This window comes from Sturnus vulgaris, chromosome Z (genome assembly GCF_052056855.1).
Source record: "Sturnus vulgaris isolate bStuVul1 chromosome Z, bStuVul1.hap1, whole genome shotgun sequence".
NCBI classification, from domain to species: Eukaryota; Metazoa; Chordata; class Aves; order Passeriformes; family Sturnidae; genus Sturnus; species Sturnus vulgaris.
The window spans coordinates 71,187,607-71,209,205 of NC_142283.1; the positions used below are offsets into that span (position 1 = coordinate 71,187,607).

Below are 21,599 nucleotides of genomic sequence, written 5' to 3' on the forward strand. Positions count from 1 at the left end.
TATTCTGGTGACAGATCTGTTATTGTTGAATGAAAAAATTCTGCATTCATATTAGCAGCCTTTACACATCTTCGTAGTCTAACCAATCTGAAGAAATGTATAAAATGATCATGGGATTGATATTAAGGACTTCTTTGCTCTGTCTGCTTCCTAGTAACCTCAAATACCGGGAGCAGGGCATAAGTTTGAAAAGCTGTGTCAATACAATGCCAAAGGTTTAATTACCCCTTCTGGATTTATGTCTGTTCCTGTAAGCAGCTGATGCTGCAAGAACAACAGGGCCAGACAGCCCTCTCTAAAGAAAAACCTGGTGAAAAGGAACACCAAATTTTCATCACGTGTCCCGCTAATATCTCATTGTAGTAGCTGGGGGTCTCAGGTGTTTGGGTTTTGGCCCATCCAGATGCCCAGGCACAGCTGGAGCCCCAGGCTGAGAATTGCTGACCCTTTTCCTAAAGGCAGGCACAGCGACCTGTGGCCCGGCTAGGGAACTGGCTGGAGCTGGCAACACTCAGCCTCAGGCTTCTGTGATAATTGATAAAAGATTCGTGTTAATCACAAAAGTTTTGGGGTTTGTATAATCCAGAATACTAAGGTCTGAAGTGAAGCATGGACACTAGATAAAGGAAAATATATGCTTAAATCATTCTGTTTTAAATCACCTTGTCATGAATATTATGTTTTCCAAATAAGCTGTATCTACTACCAGCTTGCAAAATCAGACTTCCCGATAGCCCTTCCTGCCTTTGTTTGATCAATGCTACCTATCTCAATGAACAAACTTCCAGATTTCGCTGGTGGTTACCTACAAAGGCCAGATGGTTATCTGTGACTGACTATTGCTCGGAGACTTTGTGAATACGGTTCGACCGTGCTTTCCTGGAAAAATTATGACAGCAAAAAACCAAAAATCATTGATTACAACGAGAAACCATACTATAAGAAGAGGGTGCAAACCAAGGTTCGATGGAGCGTGGAGTGGGCGGTCACTCCTCACGTTCCCCAGTGCGGCTTGCTCCGTCTATATCAAATAAAGCAATCTAAATTTTGCTGAATATCGAGACATTTGTTTCTCATTTATAACACTTCAAAGGTTGGAGATGACGATGTTGGGGGCCTTTCCCATCCTGAATGGTTTTGTGATTCTGTGAGATTCCCGCCTCTGTAAGGGTGTAAAAGCCTATGGTTTCCTTTGTTCGAGGTCCCTACATGGAGGCAGCAGATCGCTCTGGGGTTTTTTGTTGTTTGGTTATTGCATCACGACTAAATTATGTTAAGGATTTCGTCGTCTCAGCTATGGGAGAGCTGTTGTGACTGTGAGCGTGAGGGGCTGTGCCGCTGCCAAGGGGCCTCAAATGGTGGGAGTCGGACAGCCAGGCCGGCTGGCTCCTTCAAGGACGGACAGGGAAGTTTCCCCAAGGGCATGCCGTCCTGCGTGCCGACAGAAGCAGCAGGAGAACGCCCACTCCTTCTCACTGCGAGCCGGGGCAGAGGGCAGTGGACCCACCCACGCCGATCTCGATAGCGCTCGGGGTGAAGAAACCCCGGGAGAGGCAGGGCCGGTGGCCCCGGACGAGGGGCGGCAGCAGCCCGCTCCGGCCCCCGGCGCCGTGCGAGGGCGGGCGGGGCGGCCCCGGGGCCGCCTCCGCCATCGAAGTGTGGGCGCTCGCCAGCGGCGGCGGCGGCGGCGGCGATGGCGCTGAGCGGGGTGCGCGTGCTGGAGCTCGCCGGCCTGGCGCCCGCGCCGCTCTGCGGGATGATCCTCGCCGACTTCGGGGCGCAGGTGGTGCGAGTCGATCGCCTGTCGCGGGCCGCCGCGGCCTCCGAGCAGGGAGACGTACAGGCCCGCGGCAAGCGCTCCTTGGCGCTCGACCTGAAGCGGCCGCAAGGCACCGCGGTGCTGAGGCGGCTGTGCCGCCGGGCGGACGTGCTCATCGAGCCCTTCCGCCACGGTGAGAGGCCGCGGCCACCGGGGAACCCAACAGCGCCGGGGCGGGGCTGCGGCCGCAGCGGGCCGGGCCGTGTGGGGCGAGCGGAAGGAGCTGTGGGGCCGCGGGGTGCGGTGCTGAGCGGCTCGCCTCAGCCTGTGGCCTCTGCGATACTGAGTGGGAAGCGGGCAGGGAACAGCTTTTCAGGTGTATTCCTGTGACTGCGGGCTCGGGCTGTCTGGCAGATTTGTGCAGTGCGGCCGCCGTGTGAAACCGCAGGGAAAGGCTGCCCAGAGCGCTCGGACAGGGCCGTGCCCCCGGCCGGGCTCTGGAGGAGCAGGAGGGTGTCGGAGCCGAGGGGTCACAGCGAGCTTGGGGCCCTGGAGGAGCAGGGGGGTGTCGGAGCTGAGGGGTCACAGCGAGTTTGGGGCCCTGGAGGAGCAGGGGGGTGTCGGAGCTGAGGGGTCACAGCGAGTTTGGGGCCCTGGAGGAGCAGGGGGGTGTCGGAGCTGAGGGGTCACAGCGAGCTGGGGGCACCGTCCTGTGTGATGTCCAGGCCTGCTGCTGAAGTCCAGCTCACGTTAGGGTTGCCGTGCACGTCAGAGTTGGAGCTTACAATTCCTTTGAAGGCGACAGATCTGACACTATGGTTACACATTTACAAAGCATATACCCCAGAGAGATGAATATAAGAGCATGTGCTAAATAGAGTAGTATGATTCTGTTATACAGGGTTACTCTGATTCAGGATCAAATACAAGTTTTGAACTACAGTCTTCATCTTCAAACATAATATTTAATTTTAGGAAGTTGCCTTTTTACAACCTAATCGCTTCTTGCCAGTCTTAAATCTACTTCGTGTAAATCTTCCTTGTGTTTTTGCAAGTACTTCCCATTTTTAACAGGTTAAAAGACAGATTTTTCAAATACTCAATTACAGAATTTTTCCATTTTCTAAAACTGTCTTTTAAAGAGAACTTTTTGTTCTTTTTTAAATCACAGTATGCATATTTACTAATTTTCAACATTAGGGGTGCTTAACATCTGATTTTCAGTAGCAAAATTGATGCAGTTTTAACATCAATAAACTTTTCAGATTGACCATGTTCCCTCCATTTATAAGCCATACACGAGTGCCATCAGGCACTCACTTGATGGTTATATCAGTGTCCCCCAGTGTTCCTTGAGGGTGCTGATCTGTTAGGAAAAATGCCATCAAGGTCAGGTTGGACAGGGCTCTGTGTACACAAATCTATTTGAAGATGTCTTTGCTCCCAGCAGGGGGCTGGGCTAAGTGATGTTTACAGGATCCTTCCAACCCGAACCATTCTGTGATCATGCTTCACTGAGGAGCTAGCTGAAATGTTTTGGGGCTTTTAAAGTTTAGAAATAGGAGACTTTATCAGTTAGATACATCAGTTACACATCATGGACAGATTGTGTGTGACAAGTAATTCTCCTGCTTTGGAAAATGGGTTTGTTCTTACCTTAAAGTTGTTTGTTTTACTCTTCAGAAGCTAAGCCAAAAAAACCAACCAAAACAAAAAACAGAAAAACAAACAAACAAAAAACCCAAAAAACAAAACAAAAAAAACCCCCAAAAACCCCAAAACACTAAATTTCACTTCTTTCTTGTAGCTGATCTGGTTTTTCCTTATGAATTTTGCTTTCTTTGTTTTTTCTTTGGTTTTATGGGCGCTTGCTGAGTTTTTTTCCTCAGTTGGAAGTGCAGGCAATTTTGTAGCGAGATATTAGGTTTTAAGGGCCTAAGTAAGTGAACTAGGCGAATCCGTGACCCATCGTGAGACTGCTGGCAAACAGAAGGTGAGGGCTCAAGTGGCAGAACAGTTTCTTTCAAGGCGTGTGTGACCTTACAGCAGTGACTTTGTGACACCAGAGGCGTTATTAGTCACCCTTTTTCCACCACCAATCATGCACTTTGACAAACTTCAGTGCTTTCTTCTTGGTAGTCATCACTTGTCACTGCCTAGTAATTAATATAATAGAAATAGATCTTATTGAAATTGGTGGTGTAGTAACGGTGTGGATTAGTTTAGTGAAACAAACTGGAGTAGTAGATTCTGGGGAGGAGCAGCATTGAAATTACATTCCTAAATGTGTGGTCCTGCAGTGCCAGTATAGATGATAGGTAAAATGACCAAGCTGCACTGAACCAGTAAGAAGGTATAATTTATTTGCAATTCAAATTTCTTCTCTTAAAACCACTGCTTTAGGCCTGGAAGATTAAAATTTTAGCCTTGATTTCTGTAAATCCATGCTGATTCAACTTACATGCCACTGATTTCTGAAAGTTCTTTATGCCCTGTATTAAAAAATAACACATTTACTTGTTCATGGTTCCTGCAGATCATCTGTGGAATAGTGGCATAGTCCATTCACATCAGTGAGCTAAAACACACAGGAACACGAGGTACTGAGAAATGGTGACGAAAGTATATTCCAGTGAAATACAGATGAAATTTCAAGTGATTTTAATATGGAAAATGCGGGAGTTTTCTCTATTTCGTTTTTCCTTGTTTTACAAGCCTCTGGTAGCTTTCTCTTTCATCCAGTGGTGCATGGTTTTCTGTCAGTCTTTTGGAGAAGTAAAACAGGAAAAAAGGCTGAAAAAAAGACCCCTAAAGCCTGATTTCCACTTGATATATATTAAAAATTCATGCAATGTGTTGGTAATTTTTAATGTTCATATTGTAACATGGACACTGAAGTAGAATGTGCTACTTCATAAAGTGCAGTTGAGTTCTGCTGTTGCATACTCGAACTTTGAGCCATTATGTTTTGAGTATTATTAAAATTAAATGTGAATTAGAATTCCTTGTTTATGTCTTTTTAAGGTGTCATGGAAAGACTTGGGCTTGGCCCAGATGTCCTTCTGCAGGAGAATCCCAGACTCATCTATGCTAGACTTACTGGGTTTGGCCAGACAGGAAAATACGCCAAGTCTGCGGGTCATGACATCAATTACTTGGCTTTATCAGGTAGGCTGTAAAATTTCCTGTTAAATATAGTTCCTTTCGTCCTTTTGATCAAGATTCAAGAACTTGTTGAAAGCAGGTAGCTCAACATTTACCTGAGATGCAGTCTGATGAAACAGCTGATCTGAAATGTCTCTGTTAATGAAATGGGCCTTTCCTTTCACTGTGCTTTTCTCTGATGCTTTCAGACAGCTCTGGCACTTTCCTAGCCCCTCTGTAAACTTCCTCACAAGTCAAAAACTGGTTAGAAGAAATGAGGATATTTTCTGCCAGGTTATTAAGGTGAAGCAGTTCATTGAGGGATCCTACCAACCAGTCAGCACAAGAGGAAACATGTACTGGACAGGCTGTTTGTTTTGCTGGCAGCAGCGAGCTGTTATAGGCTGGATCAGCATGTCTTCCCAGGCTGTACATTATTTCCCTTCCTTTGTGCTATTCTATCTGAATAAAGTATCCAAATATTTATCTGAAGAGAGGACTGAATAATTTCTTCAGGTCCTTCTCCTAGTAAGTCTGTATACCTGTAATGATGAAAGGGCTGCAGATTATTTTGTATGCTTGTGAGCTGATTTTTTTGAGCAAACTAAAACAAGGGAGTGCAAGACAGTTGAGGTCTTGTGCTTTTCTGCTTGTAAATATGTCTCCACTGATACCAACTGAAAGGAAGTAGACTTCAAATAAAGTGGAAATGCTACATTTCATTAAAGTGTTTTGGACACTATGCTGGTTTTAAGTGGTATGATTTTATAAGTATGCAGTAGCAAACAGAAACACGATTACGCACCCCTGGTGCTGTCCATCCATGCATGGCCCTGCCTTCTGCTCTTCACACTGCTTCCATCACTGATGCTTCTTTGAGCCTGTGAAGGAGGAGAGAAAGTGGCCCAAAAGTTCTTGGCTTCCCACGGGATAAAGTAGTTCTTTTAGCCCCAGGAAAGGGACAGAGCAGAGGCAATGCAAACCTGGTGATCTGGTATCACCTACTATGAGAAGTCATAGTGTTGTGGAATTAAATTTCTCTAGGGATGGATTCAGTCTTTCCTCATGGAAATTTTTCAGAGAGTATAAAAGATTAAAGAAAAGATGCTTTGAAGCACTTTTGACTTCATGTCAAGATGATTTAAACTATTAGGGTATTTTTATCTATTACTAGTGGAGGGAAAGACTCAGTACGGAAACAGTATGGTCCATGCCTACCTTGGTTTGAATTTCTGGTTTACGAATAGAATATTTTTTTTCTCTAGAGCTAATTTAATCCGTAGTGTTTTGGTTAGTGATATCCTCCTAAAATAATTTTGCTTGAAATTTCACAGATCAAGTTTTTCCGCCAATTAAAAGGAAATAGAACAAGGTGTTTGATAGGTGTCTTTCCTCAAAAATGAGATCTCATATTATGAGTGTTTTCCTAATGAGCTTTGGCTTCCTTTAAGTAAAAAACAGTTTGTGTTAGGAACTTGTAAGAAGTCAGTATATTAATTCTCTGGTGCCTGTGACAACTTTTCAGACTGTTAAAAGGAAGGTTTTAAGCAGCAGCAGGGGTTTTACTCCTGCATTTCAGGATTTGGAAACCTTTTATACTGTGCACTCTGTTGCTTGCCCATAGGAAGTGCATTAGACCATTAGTTGACTAAACAGAACCATGCAATTCTCAGGAAATTCTGACCATTTGTTCTACAAGTCTCAACCTCAGGCCACAGAAACAAGAGAGGGATGATCATACTGCAGTTTCTTGCTTGCCCAAAGGGAATTGCTATGAGGCAACTACAAAGAGCAAGGTCACAGTAAAGAGGTTGTTCAGGATGGCAGAGAAATGCTGACAAACTCAAAGCTCTGACTAAGGTAAACTGGCTTAGCCTTTGCTGTAATTCCTTTCGTTTCTGCATAATTGCTGGCATAAACGTAGGTTCTCTGTGTTTACACTGCATGCAATCAGAGATAACCTTCCTGTGCTAGTCACCTGTTCTTATATGCAACCTTTTTTGTCCTAAGGATAGTTGTAGAGGGAGGATAGGACTGAAGCACAGTTTTCAGTGTGCGATCCTTTCTTATGAGTATTAGTTCATTTATTATGAGCACGTAAGACCACACATCTGCATTTTTACTTTAAAATATTCAAAGAAGAGCAGTTTATCAAAGTGGCTTTGAGACATTTATAATGTCTCTTATGGGCAAGATTCAGTGCATGTGCAAAGTACTAATATAGAATTACTGCACACAGAGTTGGGAGTTTTAAATAAAATTTTGTCCCTATGTAGTCAAAATACAAATATTTATCTGTGAGAGTTTTGTTAATCTCTTTAATTAATTACATCTTCACTAATGTGATTTCATATATTTTTAGTCTTTTTTGAATTAAAGAGTCAGCCAAACAGAAATGGAAAACATTAGAAGATCCCTTTATGCCTTATTTATTTGCATAGATTGAAAAGAATGAAACTTTAATTGTAGAATAATTTAATTTATGCTTATCTTTGCTTTGTTTTCTCTTTTGTTAGGTGTGCTGTCAAAGCTGGGTAGAAAGAATGAAAATCCTTACGCACCTGTAAACCTTCTGGCTGATTTTGCTGGTGGAGGTGTCATGTGTGCACTGGGCATTGTTCTAACCCTCTTTGAACGTGCCAGATCTGGCAGAGGGCAGGTCATTGATGCAAGTATGGTAAGCTTGTTCTCAAGGAACTTAGGGTTTCTTCTACTCTAATTCTGGGAAAGGGAGGAGATTGTAAGGTTTAAACTTGAGAATTGGAGAAAGTAAAAGTAAGTGATCTCATAAAATGGCTATTCCTTCACATGCAAGCAATTTTCATGAGTCGCTGCTGCCATAACATCCTTATACCATGGAACACATACTGCAGCCTCTCCATTCTCCCTACTTTTGCCATTCTGTCTCCTTCACAAAGTATTAGCTGTATATATTTGAAGAATAAGTGTGGTGTATGGAGATAGGGTGATAGACGGCTTTTGGGTAACAGCATAAATGACAATACTGTTGGAATAAGAATTGCATTACCTTTATTCAAGATGCATTTTCTTATGAATTTGTGACAGGTCATATCTTATTTAGAAGCACTATTCCCTGGGAAAGTTACACTGCCCATGAACCATTGCCAGGATGTCAACTTTAAACGCTTTGTGAATATGCTGTAAAATAAATTAAAAGCTAAATTAGCTCAATAATAAATACTATGACTTTTTTCCACTGGAAGGCCACCCACTTACAGAGGAAAATACTTATCTACATTTATCCTTGAAACTTATGTTATCTGCAAGTGTTGTTTCTTTCTTCTTCTCCTGTTTTTCTTTTTAAAGAATGTTGTAGTTAAAATTTTACCTCCTTTTGAGGCATCGTACAGTGAGGACTAAGGTTTAGCCTTAAATATGAATTTTAAAAACTTACATTAATTGAAACAAATCCCTTTGTTGAAGTGGTCTTGAAGAGAGTAGAGCGTCAAGAGATTTTGGACTTCAATAAGTTTTTGACAAATTCACATAATGTTCTTAGAAGCAGTCCATGGCGCTATGGTCTAGATGAAAATTTTATTGGAACAGTGCCAAACAGGACTAATGTTTCTACTGCAACAAAAGTTTTTAGTAGTTGAAAAAACTTAACAAGTGGAGTTCTATAGATGTTTGTTCTGGGATTTTTTTTTGTGTGTTTTCTTCAATAAGCTGAATTACGGATGAGCGATTGTGTTTAGTAAATTTACAGATGATACACATATATGAAGGACTGCAAGTATGTTGGAGTTGGATTAGAATTGAAAATGACCTTTTCAGATTGGAGACCTGAAAAAACTGACTGCCATTCATGAACATCGCTGCTCTGTAATCCCCTGTAGGCAGAAACAATTTGCTGCACAAATGCAGTAAGAGAACAATTGGCTAAAGTACAATCCTGGGGGGTTGTAGTAGTCACAAGCTGAACATGAGTCAACAATATCATGCTGTTACAAAACACATACATACTGTATTAGGAGGTATAACCAGGAAATAGAGCCAGCAACATTTCTGAAGCAATTATTCTAACCTATTCAAGGTTTATGAAGTCTCAGGAAAGTAATGTTTCAGATGTTGACCATCATCTTTCAACAATTAGCACAACAAAAATGACTCAAAAAATGAACTAAGAGAAGAGTTGAAGGAGATTGTGTATTTGTGAAAGAAAAACTGTGGAGAATTGTGACAAGTCTTCAAATATTGAAAAATACACTTCTTGTAGTTTGTAGTACTAGCAAATTTTCCTTATCATACTTCAGAGAATTAAAAGAATTTGTTGGAAGAAGAATCAGTTAAGTCTGCTAATGTTCTAATGAAATTTGTAGCACATTTGGAGTGGAATGTGCTATGGAGGTTTTTGAAGGCCTTAAAAATTGTCTCTTCCAATTTTTTCTTGTCCCATCATAATAGTGGAATTTACAGTTCCCTGCTGATGTGTCTGGTGACCTGTGAAATGGATGGAGTATTGTCCAGTATCACAGGATGTACTTTACCTGGCATTTGGTCATATTCCTTATTTTTTGACTAGGCTTTCAGTGACCCAGTTGATGAAAATGATACATTCATCATCAGTGGTAATGATTGCAGTAAATTGACTGGTAGATGAGCCTGTTTTTACACTTAAATGTTTTTTTGTGGAAGAAAATATTTTAAAAATCACAGCACTGCAGCATTTCAACTGTTTTGTATTAACACTGTTTTTTGTTTGAGAGACCCTTTACTTAAGTCGTGTGGTTGTTCAGGCCCAGAAAAGCCTCTTGTACGAGTTTTTCCGGTCCAGTTTTCTCAGGCTTAGCCAGGGTTCTTTCCGAAAGCTAGCTGTTTTCCTCTAAATTAAACAGAAGAATTAATAACAGAGATAAGACACCTGTTGAATATGTGTCTAGGCCTGTAAAAAAGTGTTACTTTCTCTGCACAAATCAGCTTTATTCTATCCTTAAAGTTACAAAAAATTCTACTTAAGCAGTATGTTTTAAAATAAAATTATCTCCTTCCTATGCTAAGAGATAACTATGTAGCTGTGTGTCTTATTTCCACCACTTCCAAAAAGTTAAGTCCCTAACCCACAGCTACAAAGCTGTTGTACAATTTAGGTAGTCTGAATACATTAATGACTCAGACACATGGTCTGAATTTTCTGCAGTAGAAATTGCACTGTGCAAAACGAAGACACAGATGACAAAATGAGTCCTGCATTTCATCTGTCTGTCTCAGCAGAATTAAGTGCCTGGCTTGAATTGATTCCTGCCGGTTACTGGCTCTTCTCATTGACTCTCTAGGGATGATGACTATTGTAGAGATGATGACTATCTTGCAGGAAGCCAGATACTTGCCACGTGGAGTGGACACTGCAGTGTGACACAGTAGACACAACTGTAGGTATAATTTTGCAATTTTGCAGTAGGCACAATTTTACTATTCTTGCACCGCACTGGAATAGAGGCATGTGAGTCAGGGGCACAGTTTGGGTTCACTGGAGTTTCAGCCACAGAGCCTTCTGCTGATGGTAAGCATCTGACTGAGCATAACTCACTCTTTGTGAAAAGACAGCCACAGGAAAGCACGCTGACAGTGATTGCTTGCATAATAGTCTCATGGCAGGAGCATTTATTAGTCTAAGAGAAAACTGAGGTTCCAGGTTTTTCTCAGCCTGGAGGTACTCAAAACCAAAACTCCCACATCCTAGAAGCCTTCCTCAGTCACGAGGATAGTTAGGTTGGTGTGGATTCATTCCCACTTTTGTTTGAGCTGTTCTCAGTCTGTGGAAAGAACAGGCGGCTTGCTTAGCAGACAGGTCACCCATTGGGGTGATGCCTCTGGATTTTTGTGCCTGCTTTGGAGACTGCAGATGTTCTTAATGTGAGGAGAAATAAAACATATAACTGTTACTATAATTATTCCACAATTAGACTTAAGTAGAGTCTCTCCATGTTATCCTTTTCATGTTCACCACATTAATGAGTGTTTGGTGTAATTTGTACATGCCTTTGGAGATCTGGTGCAGATGTTAAAATACTTTTTTTACTTGTCTCAAAATTGCAGTGGGCCTCAGGCAGAACCTAGCTGTCCAGCTGCCCAGAGAGGGATATTTCTAAAGTCCCTGTACCAGTCAAAAACAGATGTGCTGTTTTATTTTAAGTATTTCCAGAGTAAGTAGCACATAACTATTGTACAGATGTTGACTAAGAGTTTTGTCAGCACCGAAATCTAATTTTCAGTTTGGGCTTATTCTTAAATTTTCCCTTTCTTTTATTATCCTTAATTTCATTGCTTTTTGTGTAATGTTTTTGTTAATATGAGCAGTGCAAGATCAGATCATTAGTAAAACAAACTTTATTTTAGCATCCTTGCAATAATTTTGCAAATATGTAGATGAAGATATGCAGTATTTTCTCATATGAAAGTACTTTAATTGACTTTAACATGTGACAGTGAGAATAGAAGTATTCCGGTCCCTGAAGCAGTACTAGAGGAGAGCCCAAGTAACACACACTAAATGAAGAAGCCCTCTTGACTGCATACTTCAGCAATTTGTATGTTTTAAATTTTTGTACAGAAGGATATAAACTAATAGATCTTTCTACAGTTAAAATTTAGTGGCCTTGTTTTTTTGGTGCAGTATCTATGCTTTTCTCTATAGACAATATTAGGTTCATTTCATGCAGCTGAAAATGCATAAATCAAGTGATACTCAGAATAATACAGCTCAGGTTTTAATCCGTTCTACTGGAATGTTTCTGGCCATACACTATTAACTGGCTTATGTTTGCTTACAGTACTTTCAATACAATTGAAAGAAAATTAATTGTGTTGCTGAGAAAAACTGTAGGATATGATTTTTCTTAAAAGACTGGCACGACCTTAGTAATTATTGAAAGGCTGAACAAACTGAATTTTCATCTAGGTGTACTCCACATAGACAAAATTTTGAGGATTGATTTGGAGTGGGATTACTCATATTTTCTACCTCTGCATTCATCAAACTCTTGTCTATGTAGTGATTACTCTGCTATGTGTGTGTAACTGCAAGTGATGACAGTGAGAGAATAGTTTTTGTTTTAACTTAGTGTTGGAGATTTTATTTGATTTCTTCAAATTTTCTTCTGAAAATAGCGGTCTTCCTATAATCAGTATATTTAAAGGAGAAAAAATTTTGTATTTATGGGACTGGTACTGGTATATTGTTTTCCAGAAGTTTAGAAGGTGTGATAGTTGTCAGATGCTGAATGTTGTATAGAGTCAAGAAGCTTGTCCCATCACTTGAAGTTACTCATTGTGAATATCTAATGACTCTAAACTTGCTAAATGAGGAGGCTTTGTGCACTGAAACTGTTTTATCCATCTGAACCTGCCTTACTACATTTATACTCTTTCTTACTCTCTAATTCTAGATGATTTCACATATGCAGTGTAAACAGTAAAATTGAAAATTTTAAGAAATTAAACTGCATACCAGAGATCCTGTCATTAAAAATCCTGGCAAAGGGCAGAACTGGTAGTAGCTTTTAGTTGTTTTGTTTTATACAGAATTTAGGTAACATGACAACTAACTTACTGGAGCTTTTATTTATTTTCTCTTACTCTTCAAGGTAGAAGGAGTAGCATACCTAAGTTCTTTCCTGTGGAAATCACAAAAGGTGGGACTTTGGAACGAACCTCGAGGTGAAAACCTGCTAGATAGCGGTGCGCCTTTTTATGAAGTCTACAGGACCTCTGATGGGAAATTCATGGCTGTTGGTGCCATTGAGCCTAAATTTTATAACCAGTTAATAAAAGGTGGGTAGATTGGAGCAATTGTTTCGTAACAGCAAAGCATGATTGAGTGAATTCTTTAACAGTTGGTTTTGATTCATGATGCATAGTCACAGAATCACTGGGTTGGAAGAGACCTTTAAGTTCATCAAGTCCAGTCCATGACGTAACACCTCAAGTCATGGCACTGAGTGCCATATCCAACCTTTTTTTAAATACATCCAGGGATGGTGACTCCAAAACCCTCTCAGATGATTCAAGTACTTGATCACTCTTTCAGTAAAAAATTTTTTCCTAAAATACAGGAAATGTGATTTCTTTGTAAAAGCCAAACAGTTCCTGAAGCTAGTTGGGTAGTTGTGTAACAGCTTAATTTATTTTCTTTTTCTACCCATTAATTGATATCCTTTTCACCCTCAGCAATTACACTAAAATTGCAAGTTTTCTTTTGGAATTATTGTAATTGATTGTAATGTGATGTGACTGAAGCACTAAATAACTTTTTCTGGAAATCGCTTTTTTTCAAATGATTGTTGTGCTTAAAAAGACCTAATTCTTTGGAATTGTCAATAGAATTTCAAGCAATTTATGTTATTTGTACTATAATTAAAAATAAAACCTATTTCAATTGCTTCAGAAATAAATACTCAGTGGAAGCAGTTCATAGTATTTCTTGATAGAAAAAGTTTTTGTGGAAGCAAATTCTGCTTAGATAACTAATTTCCACCACACAATTTCAGAGTGCTTTTTGTGCCTGGCTGTGGATATAATATTTATATTTGACTAAGACTCTTTAAATATGACCATAAATCATGATTTGTCTCTTCAAGAAATTAGAATGGGTTATGCAAAATACTTAACTGTATGAAATTAAAACAAATTTTCAGGTGCATTATTACTTCTGAACTTGTGTGCTTCAGCTCTTTTATCACATGGACTCTTAGCTTCTGATTGGTTATTTAATTAATTTTTCTTTCTATTGTGCTTCTCTGGTAGATTTTCATGCTTTCTGTACAGAATTTAAGAAAATAGTAAAAATTAATGAAATGATTCAGTATTTATTATTTTTGATTGCACAGAATATGAAGGTGGTAAGAAGTTTTCAATTGAATTTTAGTTTTGGTTAATGAGTTCAAGGAATGTCAGCCAAGGATACCTAAAGTGAAATAAAACACTGGAACCCAGTATTTGGTGAACCATGTTTGTCCATGCACAGCTCAAACGTAGCCAGTCATTGCACAGTGAGTGTGTCAGGGGAGTGGTTCCTTATTCTTTCCCGCTGGTTATTCCTTGAATTGTAGCATTCCTTGAATTGTATCCATGCTACAGTTTGTACTGGTTTTGCCTAGGATAGAGCTGAATTTCTTCACAGTAGCTTGCACGGGGCTGTGATTTGGGTTTGTGCTGGAAGCAGTGCTGTTACCCAGGGATGTTTCAGTTACTGCGGAGCAGCTCTCGCACAGCACTGGGGACTTTCCTCCTCCTCACTCCAGCGAGAAGGCTGGGGATGCACAATAAATGGGAAGGGATCACAGCCAGGACAACTGACCCCATCTGACCACAGGGACATTCTGTACCACAGGACACAGTGCTCAGCAGTAAAACTGGACGGGAGGCTGGTGAGTGGTCACTGCTCAGGGGCAGGCTGGGCATCAGGCAGTTGAGGGTGAGCAATTGTTTTCATCTGCAGCTTGTGTCTTTCTTGCACAACGGGGTTGTAAGGTGGGATATGCCTTTGGTGAGCAGGATCCCAAAGAGAGCTTCTTCTTTACACTTTGGCTTTGTTCTCTCGCAGCCTGTGGTGCTCCCCAAGTTCTTGCACAGCTGTAGCTGTGAATGGCTGCTTCATTTGTAGGTTTAAAAACGCATTTGTGTGGAATATCTAAATTGGTACATGCTACTATGTGAAATACGTGACGAAGGCTCCTGGAGTGACTCAGGGACGTGTCCAGCATTATGTTGGACAGGTCAGATGCTAAGTTTGGAAATGCCATGTTCTTGGCTGAAGAGGATGGTGCTTTTTGTCTCTAAATGTCCTGAGAATAACTGGTTTGTGAACTCAATTTGTAAGCAACTTGATCTTGAAAAAGAAAGTGTAGTTGATCATTCCACATTGATTATTTGCAGTTCTTTGAAATCCCCTGAGATTTTCTTGCTAGCATAGGAGGTGAAGAAGAAAAGTAAATATAAAACTGTATCAAAGTAAAATGCAAACCCCTGCCCTGGGAGTTAGGTAATTTGGAATTCCAGTAAATATCTTCAGGGAGAATGCTTGTATTAAATACAAAGGAAATGAGAAAAAAAAAAAAGGCTGCATACTTAAATATCCATATGTTTGGCTTAAGTGATCGAACACTGGTCTGCAGTATTCATGGCCCTGCAGTATTTTTTTTCTTTGGAGGGTAGGTTGAATCACACTTAAGCTACAGGACTGGTATAGAATCTGTACTTGTTCAAAAAGCACCTAAATTCTGCAAAGTTCTGCAATGGGATGTGGTGCAGTTTATGACTTTTTCTCTGTAAACTTTTTCTGGACTGTCCTGCCTTCTTTTATTGATCATTGTTATGGTGCATTTTTCTTTTTGCCAGGTTATCTAGAGATTACCCTCTGATGGATGAAACCAGTGACCCAGTGGTAGAATGTGGTCGCAGATGGGCTCTGTCTTCTTTAGATATCTCTTCACTGAGGAAAATGCTAAAATTCTGCTTTTCTTGTAGTTGTTTCTCAGAAATTTAGAGCTTAAAGTTAGAGCAGTGACTGTGAATTCTGCTTTTGTTGGGGCACCCACACAGGATAACTTTCTTTTCATGTTTGAAAGTTTTCTTTATGCTTACAGTGCAGAGAAGAGAAGTTGCTTGATTTTAACAGCTGAGGTTACAAAAATAGTTATTCCAGCAATAAAGAGCTGGTGCACATCCACTTGTAGGTAGATAACAACTGCAATCATTGTTGCACATGTTTCAGTCTGTTTCTGCTATATTTAAAAAATCCAACATATATGCTGCAGTCTTTGAGAAAATTTTGCTTTTTGCCTTTAATTATATCATTATCTTTCTGTGTTTACACTCAGTGAGTTTCCTTTGTTTAATTTGTAAAAGTGTGATGTTTAAAGTAAATGACCAAACTCAAGTTTTTCTCACAATATTGAATTTAAAGTAACTGGTCTTCTGTTACTGTGTTTGAAGCGCATATTGTGATCTGTTCAGATTTTCACATAGGAAATACTTATTCTTTTCAATACTTAGGGTTTCAGTCTTTCTGAAGCAATAGTGCACTAAATTAGGACGGCAGAACCTTCTTGTGACTTAGGGATTATTTCCTTTCTGGGATACCTATTGCAGAAATTTAATTCAGAATTTAAGCCTTTGAATATTATAGGGAAGAGAAAAGTGCCTGTGAGAATTGTATTGCTCTTTCACGAATCTGAGGATCTTTGACTTAGGCTGAGTCATCTGTTCCAGGCATTAACTCCAGTTTTGAAGTGAGTTTAAAATTGTATGTTTCAGTTGAGATTTCCATAATTTCATTTCATAGCTTTTCTCCATATTTCTGGTCAGTTCTGCTGGTGAACAATTTGGTGCTCTTCCAGATAAAACATATTCAAAAACCAGTTGATGTCTCTCTGTCAATATTCAGAGGGTAGATTAGTTTTGCCACTCCCACAGAACGAGAGTACAAGGATATGGGTGTTGCACATGGCAGTTGGAGATTTAAAGATTGCAAAATTGAGAAAGGAGTGTGATTTCTAAACCATTTGTCTCTGCTCACAGAATTCTGCTTAGCCAAAGCAGAACTGATTTCCTTTTGGTTTTAGTTCACTTCACTGTTTCTCTGCAGTGTTCCTGCAGGAACCCAGTGCTGGAACCTTGTGCAGTTTATGACATGGTGAGGAAAGTTCTTAAGGAGGCTGCAGAGGGAAACTAAATTTAGGAAAATAGAGTATATTAGTTTGAGAAGATTTTTGTCTTTGCAGATTGTGCTCAGCAGGGACAATGATGTTTATGCTTGCCAGAAATTTATTAATTAAATAAATTAAGACTTTATGAGAAACTGAAGCTGTCTAAAATCGATGCAGTGGAGAAGTATTTTTGGCTCACTATTTGCTATTAACAAACAAGCTGTAGTCCTTTTGCAGGTATTAATTTCATTGCTACAAAAATCAGACAATAGCTAAAATGCCTTGGCATCTTATGAAAAATCTGATGGAAGAAACATTTGCTACTAATGTTAAGCCTTTTGACAGAAAGAGACAGAATATCTTTCAACTGAGCTGTGAATTGCTTCACCAGGTTTGTTTTGTGTTTTAGCAATAGGTGCTTAGTCTTGCTGCAGCCAGGCTACAAGGGGTGTGAAGAGCATAGTAAATACTGTGGAGCAGGTGAGAGTAAAGGTTTCATTCTGAGTTATAAGGTGTAAAGTTGGTTGCACAAGGTGAGCTTAGTGCCCACTTATATTGGAGACTTATAAGAAAATCCTGAACAAAACTCTGCTTTTAAAATAGTATGACTGAAATAATACTAAAAAGTGTTTCAATTTCTGACATACCAAAGCAGCTTCACTGATTTAGCTAACAAATTTTGTTGGTTTCTTTCTCTTGAAATCAGTGTTTGTCTGAAAAGTTCTGTAGAAATAGAGATTACAGTTTGCTGCATCAGTAAATGATGTGGGGATGTGTCAATGAAGCTACAGTATTTGAAAGAGATTTAAAGCTATGTCATTATAGGGAGACAGTTTTTCATCTTTCAAAGATAATGTCAAAGCTATGCTAGAGTAGGTTGACTGGGCTTTTCCATACAAAAAATCGTAGATTAAAATTTGAACAAAAAAACTTGAAACTAAGTTGTGATTGCATTATAAGATATTCTGTGTAAAAGATACTGTGCTTTTGATTACATTGAGTGAAGTCTGTGTTCCTGTGGTATCCCAGACAATTCTGTGCCATGTAATAGTTTCCTTGTTTAGTCAGTCACTCCTGCTCTGATACTGCTCATCTGCACCACAAATGGTGAGCACAAGCTGGAAAATGAGAAGCTGTAGTGCTTAAATACTCTCAGTTCATCCTGTTTAAAGTTGAAGTCTTCAGTGGTAAGCAGAAAATGAGCATGTAATATTAAATTCCAGGTTCTGCATGTTGTTCCAGTTTGCCAGAGTATGTGCAGTGAGGCTCAGCCAACTTCCCATCTGCCATAATCATAAAAAATAATTGTGTAATAGGATAATGGTAGAGCTCTGCTCATGTTGGACTGGCTGCTAGAAAGCAAACCAGAGTTAATAAGAATATGAGTACTGTGAAACAAATTTTCCACTTGACAAGATTTCATGCTTTGAGACAGAAGCTCAGGTAGTGAGTATTTGCTTTCCTTTTGTGGAAGGTAAATTTGTCTCATTTCATAGTTCATAAGTAAACTATACTGCACTGTTTGTCTCCAGTGGAAGACTTTGAAAATCAATAATCAAATTAATTTTGAAAATACTGCTAGCTTTTATTTGATCATGATGTTCAACAAGTGTGAGTTACCTTCAGCTGTTCTCATTTTTAGGATAACAAGAATGGTTATGGACACAAGAGTGTAAGTTCAGTGATTTAAGGTGCACATGGCTTGGTAAAACCATAAGGACTGATCATCTATAGTATCATCTATCCCGGTATCCACAGGCATTTCTAATAATATGTGAAAATACTTATTTTGTCTTTGTGATTAATTTCTTCTGAGAGTAAACATGCAAGGCTGTGTTTCTGAGTCTGGAGACTGGCAATTTCTGTGTGTTTTCCTTTGAAGTACTAAAGTACAATTTCAATGCATGTATTCATTTTCAAAACTATGTTTAATCTTGTGATCAATGGTGAAATTCTTAAATACTGTGTTAAACTGGGAGAGTACTTTGGGCCCCAAGAAGTGCATATTGTACAGATTATGAATGAAGAGAAAGAACTTAAGGAGCAGAAGAAAAGGCATTATCTCCCTTTCTTCTCCCCTGCTTACGTCTACCCTACTCAGTGGTAAGGAAGCCATGGAAAGAAAAGCTATTTTAGGTGTTTTCTGCCTATCTACAGCTAAAGACAAGAGGAGGTTTGCATAAATTCTGCCTGCAAACAGCCCTCTATTACCCAAGCCTATAACAGTTGTTAGTCTAATTATCAGTTTGATACCAGACAACCAAAGAGATGAAAAAGAATGCTCAAAATTCAATTCTGCAGAGCTCTACATTTTCTTTGCCTTTTATGGGGAACTGCTGTTTTCTAAGAAAATAATTTTTTTGTTACTTGTAAAGAGTTACAATAATAGTTATTTTCTAGTCTTTCTGATTTCTCAAATTAACTTCTTTCATATCCCTGCTTTTTGTGAATTTTTCCTGCTGTGTTCATGCTCCTGAATTTCAAAATGGGACTCTTAGAACAGCCTTCAATATATCACTTCTGATTTCTTTTTAGTATCCTATACTCTGCTTATACCGCTGTACTATTTCCATTTTGAAAGTGTAGCTCAGTTTCTCTTTCCTGTTTTTTACCTCCTTTTTGAGATAATCTCTGCAAGAAGTGATATTCTTGCATCTCCTTGAAGTAGCAGAATGAAAGAGCAGAGATTGCAGAGAGCAGAATCCATGAGAACAGAAACAGATACTGGAAACTGGCAGCACGTAAGAGATGTAAGCTCCCCTGTGAGAAAGGATTTGATGCTTAGTTCAGGGATAGATCTAGGACTTGCCTAATTCAAGAAATTGTCATTACAAGGCCTGTGTGCCTGTGCTTTGCTCTGGTGTCTCGGGAGGGATGTGCTTATTATCTACCTGGGTGGTCCTTACAACTGAGGTGGAAAGCAGGATTACTGAGCAGTTAGTGAGTGAAAGGGCTGTGGGAATTGGAACCTGGGAAGAGTGCTGGAGCAGAGGGAGCAGGAGATACTATGGAGCCTCTTTGGATAGTGGAGTGAAGAAGCAGGTCAGTCAGCCTGCAGGCACCTGCAGCTGAGGTGCCACATGTGGATCAAGCTGGGCACATCCATCCACACCATCTTCTCATCCATGGCATAGAAATAACCCTGTCATGTTGAACTTCAAGCACTGTAGCCTGCTGAATGTCCGGCTCTGGCAGATGTGCTGGCTCCTGAGAGACAGGTGTTTTGCTGTAGTCCAGGGCCCATTCAGCAGATTTCTGTGTTGCTACTGCCAGGTAGAGAATATGATACCTATTATATAAGCTTTCTTCAGGACATTATTACCTTGAGGCAGCTGTTGCTTCTGTGAAGTGTTCATACAAATGAGTGTTTATTATAGGTATGTACTTAAAAGGCTGTAGCTGATGGGGTTTAGTCTAATTGCAAGTATCATAGAACATTTTATTCCTCTGCTTCCTGCCCTTCACAGATACCCAAATAAAGTTCAAAGTGACTTTAGTATAGGCTGCAAAACACTATCTTCTTGAGGAATATACTTAGTTGTGGGAAGCACTTAGTAAATTATCCGAGCTGTACTCTAGTTAAACTTTGCTTTCTCCTTTCAGGTCTTGGGCTAAATTTGGATGAACTCCCTGCTCAGATGAGTTTATTTGGTTGGCCTGAAATGAAGAAAAAATTTGCATCCATATTTGCACAGAAGACACAGGCTGAATGGTGCAGCATATTTGATAATACTGATGCCTGTGTGACCCCTGTTTTATCCTTCGATGATGCTGCCTCACATCAGCATAACAAAGAAAGAAGCTCTTTTATCAAAAATGATCAGGGAGAGATAAGTCCTCGACCTGCTCCTGTTCTATCAAGGACGCCTGCTGTTCCATCACGTAAAAGAGATCCTTTTATAGGAGAGCACACAGAAGAGATACTTCTAGAATACGGGTTTACTAAGCAGGAGATTGCTAAACTTTATTCTGATAAAGCAATAGAACTCAAGAAGCTAAAAGCTAATTTATAATCTCTGACTATGAATATCAGATAAATTTCAGGCTGATATTGTAAGTTTTTATGCTTTAAAATTTAACTATATGACAAAAAAGTTTGCATAATATTGCTTTTAAATAATTATTTTTTTATTATTATTGACCTTTTAAATTTAATTTGAAAACAGTGGGACTTACATACTTGTGTACCAGGATGATCTGTTGTCTAGAATGATATTATAATTGTGATCTGAAAATCTACACAGTTTACTTGGTAGGCACCTGTGAACTCTCAGAATGTTTGTTTAAATATTGTATCCTTTTGTTTGATTATTTTAATTCTTGGTTACACCATTGATTTGTAATACATGTTGTAATTACCTGAAAACAATTCTATTAATAAAATATAGTTATATTCCGCTTAAATGAGTGATTTTGTTGTTCATTCATGAATTAGAAGGTATTTTTAAAATCTATTTTTTCAAATTAATTAATTTGCTTTATCATGCTGAAACTATGGTCTAACTTATGTATTCTCTTATGTGCTGCTGCAGAGCTATTATCTCAAAGTTAAATATACTTAACATCCTGACTACATTTTCTCAATGCAGTCTCATTATATTACATTTGGAATATCAGTTTGGCTAGAAACTAAATTCAGAATTTTTTTTTCTTTTTAAAATATCTGCCAACTAATAATCCTTTGCTCTCCTTATGGAAAAATGGTAGGCATCTTTGCTGCACAGGTTTTAAATATTGGTTATTCCAATGATTTTCATTTCCTTCAAACTTAAACTGTCATTTGAAACAATCTCTTTCAAGGCAAAAGAAAATTTGCTTTTAAAAAGAATTAGTTATCCGGCATTAATACAGTATTGTCTAGTCCAGTGTGTGAGGAATTATGACATGAAGGGTTGGGTGTTTTGATAATTTTGTCTGTGCTTTGTTGAGGATTGGTTTGTTGGTTACAAAGGCTTCCAAAGCTGATGTATACTTCAGCTCATTTTACATGTGTTGTGGCAAAAATGTCAACGTTATTACCATAAAAAAAC

General features: G+C 39.3%; 1 protein-coding gene across 2 annotated transcripts; it reads left to right on the forward strand.

Annotated features, from left to right (window-relative positions):
- Positions 1 to 1,612: 1,612 nt before the first annotated feature.
- On the forward strand, positions 1,613 to 20,973 carry AMACR (alpha-methylacyl-CoA racemase). 2 transcript variants are annotated; one of them, XM_088156446.1, is made up of 6 exons: positions 1,613 to 1,959; positions 4,510 to 4,587; positions 4,782 to 4,927; positions 7,420 to 7,580; positions 12,508 to 12,694; positions 20,173 to 20,973. In XM_088156446.1, the coding sequence occupies exons 1-6, from the start codon at positions 1,694 to 1,696 to the stop codon at positions 20,580 to 20,582; spliced, it is 1,248 nt and encodes a 415-aa protein (XP_088012572.1). In that variant the 5' UTR covers positions 1,613 to 1,693; the 3' UTR covers positions 20,583 to 20,973. The 2 variants fall into 2 exon arrangements, with proteins under 2 accessions (XP_088012572.1, XP_014731008.1); XM_014875522.2 differs by lacking the exon at positions 4,510 to 4,587 and having other exon boundaries at positions 1,621 to 1,952; positions 4,784 to 4,927.
- The last annotated feature ends 626 nt before the right edge of the window (positions 20,974 to 21,599 follow it).